General features: G+C 35.6%; 1 protein-coding gene across 1 annotated transcript in view; it reads right to left on the bottom strand.

Moving 5' to 3' along the window:
* USP47 (ubiquitin specific peptidase 47) overlaps positions 1 to 8076 on the bottom strand; it is a 39148-nt gene extending 31072 nt beyond the window's left edge. The window contains exons 1-7 of the mRNA XM_010193846.1: positions 7846 to 8076; positions 6822 to 6935; positions 5502 to 5640; positions 4328 to 4424; positions 3649 to 3794; positions 2724 to 2803; positions 1771 to 1920 (exon numbers count right to left, since the gene is read on the bottom strand). Of these exons, the coding sequence (XP_010192148.1) occupies positions 1771 to 1920; positions 2724 to 2803; positions 3649 to 3794; positions 4328 to 4424; positions 5502 to 5640; positions 6822 to 6935; positions 7846 to 8076 (957 nt within the window). The remainder of the gene's footprint in view (positions 1 to 1770; positions 1921 to 2723; positions 2804 to 3648; positions 3795 to 4327; positions 4425 to 5501; positions 5641 to 6821; positions 6936 to 7845) is intronic.
* Positions 8077 to 9161: the final 1085 nt, after the last annotated feature.

The raw sequence follows: 9161 nt of genomic DNA, 5'->3' as shown, positions 1-9161 counted from the left end.
GCTACTAAATCACCATCATCTATGGATCAATGGAGGATACTACCTTCAGAGAATTCCATTTAGAAACAGGCGATTTTTCCCTTCTCCAAAAGCAAGTATCCTCCATATCTCCCCACTGCTGAAGACTACAAAACTAAAAATTACATCTGCTATAGATAATACAAATGCAGGGAGGAGAATCAACTGAATATAATCAGAGTATGTGTTAAAAAAGCTCAAAAATTGAAGCACCAATATAAATTGCAACCATGTAACTGTGTAACAAAAATCTTAAAACTATTTTCCTCAATGTAGCAAACCCAGTAAATGCTGATTTACAGGAGAAATATCAAATACTACTAAAATAATCTGATATTTAAGTTCTTAATTGTTCAAGCTTTCTGTGTTTTTACAAATATACAATTTTTTTTTTTTAGCATTCCGCTACAGACTTCTCCACTAAAGAAATAATTTCAATCCGAGACGTGTACGATGCATTGTTAAATGCAGAATACAACTACAAAAACTGTATAGTTTTCACTACTTTAATACATCAGAAATATCTCATTATTGAATGGAAATTAAAACAAAAATATTCTTTTAGGGAATATTCTAGAAATTATTTTCAAAATGTGCAAAGGAAATCAGTCTACATAAAATATTCACCTGTATCAATGCAATAGAAGCTCAAAATACAGCTTCAACTAGCTGGATAGTTTTCAAAAAGTTTAATGCAATCTTAAAAAGAATTCAAGGGGCTTTACTAACTTGAATCCTTTTCGTGAGATCAACATCCCTCATCTCCACTACTTCTCAAGACTGGCATTTAAAAAGTTTTCAAAGCATGAAGTGCTTTGCACCTACACTGCAGTTTAATGTAATTCTAACAATTATTTTCTTAACAGAATTACTGTTAAGAATTACAGACTCTTAGTGCATAAGAATATTGCTAGCATACTAAATACAAAAGAAAATATATTTTATATATAATAAATAAAACTGGTAAGACAATTACACAAAAAGTGCTTGTTTCAGCTTTGCTGAAAAGACTTGCTCAATTTACTCTTTCTCACAACTTCATCCATCGTACAGGTATTTTAAGCCACAACAGTGGCATTTCAGTTTGTAATAACTTCTTTTCAGAGGGTGGAAAAAAAACCAACCAAAGAACTTCCATAGATTTACTAAGCAGTATATGTGCTTGCCAACATCAGTGACGCTGGATCAAAAGCGACCGAGAACACTGATGTTCGATAGGACTTTTTATAATGATCAAATTGCTTGTTAAAAGCATTTGATATTTAAGAAGTGAACTTTAAAAAGCACAGCAACAACATGGCAATTAAACTAAAAATTCTAAGTCAAAGTTCTGTTCTTTCACTAAGATTTTCATCAGTGCTATGAAAATTTAGCAGATGCGCCAATAAAGAGCGCAACCCAAATAAAACTTAGTGATCTCATAAAAATATCTTGAGTAAATGCGGAAGATTTTATCAGGAAGAAAACAGTTGATTACTGCAGCCCTAAGGCAATAAAGTTGCATTTCCCCTCCCCTTATACATGCACCAGTAGGACTCATTGAAGGGCAAAAGAAAAAAAAACCAAAACAAAAAATAAACCAAAACGGCAAAAAAAATCTTCTAGAACTTGCTAGCTGGTTCACTCACAAAGACGAACACCCCAAGATGGAGTATCTAGGATGATACTTACCATGTAACAAATTATACCACTGTCGCATTATGTATTCTATGTGTGTATGGATGCACTATTAGTCAGCATAATAGTACACACCACGCTAGCAAACGCCTGGTTGGAGCCATATGGCCGGATGACCAAAGGAATATCCAGGTAAGTGTCGATTCTCCAGCCTTCATAGCCACATTCAAGACATCTTACATAGTCCTTCAGCTTGCCTTGATACAGCTGATTTATAAGATCGGCCTACAACAGAGAGACATTCAACAGAGCTTTAAGCAAATGAAACAGAACGTACTTTTCTTTAATTGAAAAAGGCATTTTCTTTTAAGTCTTAATTGCATAGCTAGACATTTAGAATACCATCTTGGTTTCTTGCTTTCCCCTGCCCCACTGCTGCACACAACACACATCAAACCATGTTTTGTAAGCTTCACAGTGTATTTTACAGCCACGTCTTAAGGCGCGACTACAAAACCACCAAAATGGAAGTTAGTTTTAAAAACAAGTCTGATCTTGCAGACATTGTTAACAGACTGATACTGCAGGCCCTCTCTGTGTCTCCAGAGGTAGGTGCAGAAAGATAAAGGAAGTATTTGCCAACTTACAAATTTGAATATTGGGCCGTAAGTTGGCCACTTATCAGAACATAGCACGTGTTATGAATGTATTCCTATCTTTCTCCTATTTTAGAAGGGCGGGCTTGAGCTGCAAGAGCTCGCAACACAACCTAATAAATACTGACAGTGAGGAAACTATCACAGGAGTTACACAATCACTTTCTGTGCTTCGAATAAAGACTACGTATCCAGAGTTCAGAATATTCCACTTTTAACTGGGAGACAAAGACATAAGCAATACACTCTCAAAAGCCGTACATTACAGCAGCTGAACTATTGCATCAAACAAGAAGTCTGGCAACAACTGCAGAATTTCAGTAACGTTGCATTCTAAATTCAGTTAACACTTTTCACAATTCTTAAAAACAACATAACCCCACAACAATACCACACCACTGAACGAACAGCAGAAAGTCTGTATACAATTACCTGTTCTGTTTGCTTCCATTTCTGCTCCAAAGCATCAAACATGACTCTACAAAGCTCCTGTACATCATGTTGCTGCCATGCTGTTAGAAATGGAAATTAATCTTAATTAAAACAAGAGATTTTATTAGGCCCTATACTAACTGTAGCCTGAGAACACTTCTTAAAAAGCTGCCTATTTGTTTAAGTCTGTACCTATTATTTACTACATCATTCACTACTGGGCCGGTGTTCAATTCTACAAGCAGCTGCCTCTCGAGTTAGAGAAACAAACAGCCAGCTTGCTCACTGTGCTTATGCATAAACAAGAACAGCATATATAAGCAAGAACGTGTAAAAAAATACAGAAATGCTAATATGCACTGTTATAAAATAAACTGGTTCTGAATTCCTCACTTTGTGCTGATTCTCTAAAACACAATTTTATTTTCCTTGTAAGTGTAAGGACACCGAAATCCAACTCCTTATCATCATGTCATTACTCCATGGAAAAACGAGCAGGTTATGGGCAAAATTACACTACACAAGTGTCAAAAAGACAAATGCAGTGATTTTATGAAATCATCCATATTACTTTCTACTTAGGTTGAACATGTGCATTTGATATTTGTGATTCAAAACAGATGCAAGTTTCTCATAAAGAGCTATTTCTTTAGAACCAACTACAACTGTAATGATAGCCTAATTACAAAAATATAATGCTTCTTACTTCAAGAGCCTAAAAATTCACAATTTCTTTAAAAATCAAACACACACCACATCAAAGTATCCCTTTAGGCTATTTTGTTTCCATTGAAACAAAGTGGATTCTAATAATTATTTTCAAATCTATCCTATTGTTTTGGTATTTTTCACCCCCGACAGCAGTTTAGGCCCCTAACAGGCAGCTGCTGATACAAATCACGCAAGCTTAATAGCTGCGTATTACCCTCGCTACTATCCCATCCAAAACTCCGTGTAACATCTGTTGTTTCAATTGCTCTTTTTTTGCTGGTCTGTAGTAAAACAAACAGTCTTTGAAGCTGGTAGGGGATGCTTGTCACAGGATCCTCTTCAGATTCTTCAAATTCCCATCTATTCACAACACAAGATATTTGACAATTTAAAATGCTTTGAAAACATGATTCAAAATGCATTTAAATCAAGATTTATTAAATTCAAGAGAGCTACCGAATTACAGAGGTTAACTGAAGCTCTGTTTCTTGGGAAAGTCAGATGAAATTGCTTTCCATTTCTGCAGCAAATGACAACGATTCCTTAAATGTCTAACGCAAACGAATGAAACTATTTTGAAGCCATTCACTGCACAAACACAGATATGAACTTCACTCAGTATCAACTTGGAATTAAGTTTGATGTTTTCAAGATGGGGAAAATTCTTTTAAAAGCTTGTCCATGACACAACCAATAACACATTTTAGTATTTTACTAAAGATCTGAAGCTTTTAAGCAGATACAATTCATAACAGTCTATCCAGCCTGACTTTAAGTTATGTTTTTCAGTATCCAAACATGGAAATTTTGACAGGAGGAATTCAAAAGAGTATCCTACCAATAAATATCAGGACAAATTTAAGAACAGGTTTTTATTATATATACACACTCACTTATATAATGCATTTCTAAATTCAGGAGTCATGAAAAGTGTTTGTAGAAGGCTGTTCAAGTAGCAAGTCATTGCTTGATTTACTAGCCCCACATAACCTAAAAATACAAGAAGAATGAGATTAAAATAATGCAAAAGATGGGAAATCACTTTCAGAGTTCAATCATTTGACAAGAAAATAATTGTGATAATGTTTAAGAACAGCATCCATTTTTTGTCATTGTTATTAACACTACAAAAATTGAGAGAATATTACAATTGCTAATTTCTGATAGCAACAGAGAGTAATAGTTTACACAAAAGAAATAATTTCTGCAAGTGATAGAAAGCTATATTAGTGATCACAAATTACATTTCAAAAAAACAACCAGTATTTAATGTTGAATACCGCACCAATGGGCACGCAGGTGACTAAATACTTTAATAGCAGATTTAAATATTTTGCAGAGAAATCTAGAATTTGTTAAGAAACAATTGTGTATTAGCAACAATTGTGTACTAGAAACATCAAAAAAAGCTGCATTGGTGTAATATCAACGTCCTCTTTGGGTCTGCTCATTACTGAGCTATGATTTGCTGTCTCCTCCTGCTCTCTGTGCAGTAAAGGCACTGAGCCAGCCTCCCAGGACCTGCCCTGGCACCTGCCTGCGAGGCAGAACTGTGCCTCCCTTCCAGACAGAGCCTCCACTTGCTGCTGGGGAGCCAGGCAGCAGAGGATGAACCTCTTGGGGAATTACAGTGCAGGCAGGCAAACTGCAGCCAGGAGGAAGACTTCAGTTAACATGTGGAGTGCAGAGATTTGGCAACAGCCCCTCTATAACAGACTACCAAGTACTCATCAAGCTGTGAGTGAACACACAGCTTGAGGTGAATACTTTCTGGTAATACAATCCTGACTCCTCAAGGAGGGACACAGCAGCAGATAAATACTGAAAAGAAGTGTCCCTGACAGAGAGTCTAAATTGCATTGTCCCAAGTAAGAAAAGAACAGGATATAGTTCTATTCCCAAAGCAATACAAAAATACTGTAGAAAGCATGATGGAAAGTAGTGATGTGAGGGGTTTTTTTAAAAATAAATTACAATCTCTCTCAAAAATCTTGAAGTTTTGCTATTTGAAAATATGCTAAAAATAATTACAAATTACCATTGCCTTCACAAGAGAGAACACTATACCTGTCTCTGATTTGCTCAGGACTGAAGAATAAGAATAGCTTTGACTGACATAGTCATTGCCACAGCCAACAGAGCCTTCTCTTGGAAGGGGGCCTATAAACCTGTCTTGCGTACTGTCATCAGTTGTACCCGACTCCTCCTGAAAACATAAAAAACACTGGGTTTCATACAAAAATTAGACACAAACTTTTACTGAAGCACTTACAAGTTTTACTTCTTTCTCTCATGGCTAAGAAATCAAATCTGTTAGCATATCACAAATTTTACAAAATTACGTATATACAGTCTCTTGTGTAACTTTAAATCTGCCCTCAAAATTCTCAACCCCTTGAGAAGTCGTTCTTCACATCAGTGGAAGCAAACGGCCCTTAGAACACTGTATAATCACATACAGTACTATAAAGCATACAATTACGTATCATGTCTTAAGTTTTCTACACTGAAATACAGAACGTGGGTTTTACTCAGATACAAAAATCTGAATAAAAATCACCATTCTGTATTCTTTCACAATCACCCTCTAACTCTGATCTTTCACACAATTATTTAAATATGTGGGGGGGCTTTTTTCTCACTTTTCAGATAATTAAGTCCACAACAAAGGCTAAGTAGGCCAGCATTATGCTGACATGAGAACCGAGTAATAAATCTTAATATATCACTAGTCTAGCCAATCTCTGATCCAAATAAACTGCAGCTGTGTTTATCTTTCACTACATCACATACTTGAGAAATAAGAAATTTCATGTATTTTGTTATGGCAGACAGTTGCATCTATCAACTCTATACATATATATGTGAGTGTGTGTGTTTGTATACAAAAACAAACCCAACATATATATATATATTTGTTGGTTTTGGTTTTTTTAATCCTTAAAAGTAAATTCAGAAGCAAGTAACTGCTGCTGAATTCTGAGAATTCTGTCAGAGTGGCCTAATATTGCTTTCAAACTCCTAAGGGAAAAGGATTAGGTATATGAATAAACTTAGATTGTTAAGACGTATCTCTAAACACATCAAAGATTAATTAATTATATAAGCTTATAAAATCACAAAAAAGCATTACATAAATATCTGACAAGTATGAAAAAAAGAGACAGCAAATCAATACCAATGGGATTGGTTCTAATCAGAAGAAACCTAGAAATGTAAAATAGTAATCAAAAAGTCTGCTGAGACAGTTCCTGAAGAAGTTTATTGCATGAAACATACAGCCCAGTTGTATTTCATTTTCTGATCCCACAAGAGTAATACACAGAACAGGCATCTCTCTCCCCTCACCACTATAGCTTATGTAGCCGAGGGAAGATCTTAACTTACCGGAAGTATACGAGGCTGCTCACCATCTCTGTCTGTCAAATGCAGAAAGTTCTTCTTCCCCGGCTCAAAACCAGCATCAAGAATAGTTTTGTCACTGTTCTGATCTATTGGAGTCTGCTAAAGAAAACAAACAAAAGCACATTTGTTTTTAAAAACAGATCTAGATAAAATTAACAGATTGCATCTATACATTGCTTGAAGTAGCTTCTGACACACTAAGATGAAACAAAAATAAATTATCCAGTGTAAACAAAACATCCTCATCATTAATACTGGAAGAACACTTTAAGAAAGTGCGTAAATTAAGTATTACAGTACAGTTTAATACGTAGACGTTGGTTAACCTACTCAAGGGCCAAGACACTGGTCTACACGTTTCCTGCAGAACATCAAACCATCGAGTGTCCTATACAGCTTGCACACATGTAAAAAAAAAATTAAAAAAATTAAGTTCAGCAAGCAGAAACATGACCTAAGGAACCTCCTGAAGTTTTCTAGGTGCATCTACAGAAATCATCTTAACTAAGACCAACACTGATTAACAATAAAGGACCAACGTGATTTTAGTCTTTTTTTTTTAGTATATATAATAAATTCAGATATGCATAGGAAACACTGAAAGTCACGACACAATATGCATCTGTTGAGAAGGGAACATTTATCAGACAAGACCACAAGAAACAGAGGAGATTAATTATCATGAGTATTATTATTAAAAATACATACTGATAATGAATATAACTGTTACATTTGAATGATTATATTAGTTTCTTTTGTTTAATGATTAAATACAAGAGCAGATTGAGACTAAAACGTCAATATAATACAAAATAAAACTCAGCCAAACCAAAATAGTGGTGTCAGTCTGCTCTGGTGCAACCACAGGGTTTTTTTACAGGAATTAAATAAGAACAAATGTTTACAGGAATTAAATGAGCACTACACAGTATAGATAGCACTTCTCTATAATGTGAAGTTTTAAATGTCTGATATCAAGTAGAAATAAAAAGCACTTTTGCCATACCGTATCAGTTACGTTATCTCCATTTCCCCACATTAAATCAAAAGTTCCATTCACGTAGCCCACTTTTGAAGCCACATCTTCAAACAGCCTTTTAAGGGGTGTGGAAGCAGGCACGTTCAAGGTAACACGCTCATTCACTGCCTTGGAATTGGTGGTATCTTGTATTATACACAGCACCCTGGGCTCTTCAGCAGCACTTTCCACCTGAAACCACAGCAGGCAACAATTCATGAGGCAAATAAAGCACATTTTGGAGTTTCACTGAAAAATCAAAACAAGACTTCCTTTAAACTAAGGATCCTGAAACTGCAGTTTTTGAAAGGAGGCATAAGAAAATTAAAAACTTTCCAGTTCTGGAGAAGGAATATGGATGGGTGGATCCTGTGTAGAGAGATGAACTGCTCAAGTTCTGCACAGAATTTCTGCCAGTGAGCAGATAGAAGACCGTTTCAAATCAGGAACAGACTTTCAAATCATCACTTTAGGCTCGTATTTTGCTTTGGCACGATCATACAACCTGTCGAGGTACAAGTATAGCTTTTTTGATTTGCAAGAATGCCACTCACAAGATCTGCAAGCTTCCAAATAATCTTGGAAGCTGACCATTAAACAAAAAACTTCATGATCAAGCCACCAAGTTTCTTCTACTTAATCCACTGCTGCATGAATCACAGAAGAAATTCTGCCTGCACACAGTAAGAAAATGAACATTGCCAAATGGCTACTAGACAAAGTAAACATATTTTAAACAGCAACCGTAATATATCTGAAATCAGAAAAGTAATAATCTTGAATGAAAGTGGCAATAGAATAATGATAAAATTTATGGACCCAGGTAAGCCAAGAAAATGTCCTTTTCCCAACCCTTTCCAACACTGAAAACCCAGGAAATCAAAGATCTAAGCACAATCAATTAATTCTCTCAATTACCCGAAGTTGTAGAAAAATAAGGAATAATGAAGATTTAAATACCAGTCTGTCCTTGGTTTGCTGGGGTTGAATTGTAGAATTCCCTTGTAATGTTTCAGCAAAGCTGGATTTCTAAGAAAACTGCAGTGTTCACTTTAGTGAACACACGTTGATGTTACAGCTCGTAGTCAGTGCTGGGACTGAGAAGATAACATGCCAATATTTGCTTTTGTTCAAGGTTTTGTTTTTCAATCTTTCGTCAGCACCTACGGTTATAGTTTCTTTTGGCTTGCTTTTGGTTTTTGGTGGGTTTTTTTGGTTGTTGTTGTGGGGTTTGTTTTGTTTTGTTTTCTCCTTCTTTCTGCACAAGAGAAAGGGGGGGAAGCAAAAGCCTGGGATTCTCTGGG

The sequence above is a fragment of the Mesitornis unicolor genome, unplaced genomic scaffold (genome assembly GCF_000695765.1).
Source record: "Mesitornis unicolor isolate BGI_N332 unplaced genomic scaffold, ASM69576v1 scaffold24020, whole genome shotgun sequence".
Classification (NCBI taxonomy): domain Eukaryota; kingdom Metazoa; phylum Chordata; class Aves; order Mesitornithiformes; family Mesitornithidae; genus Mesitornis; species Mesitornis unicolor.
This window is presented reverse-complemented; position numbering and strand designations above follow the sequence as displayed.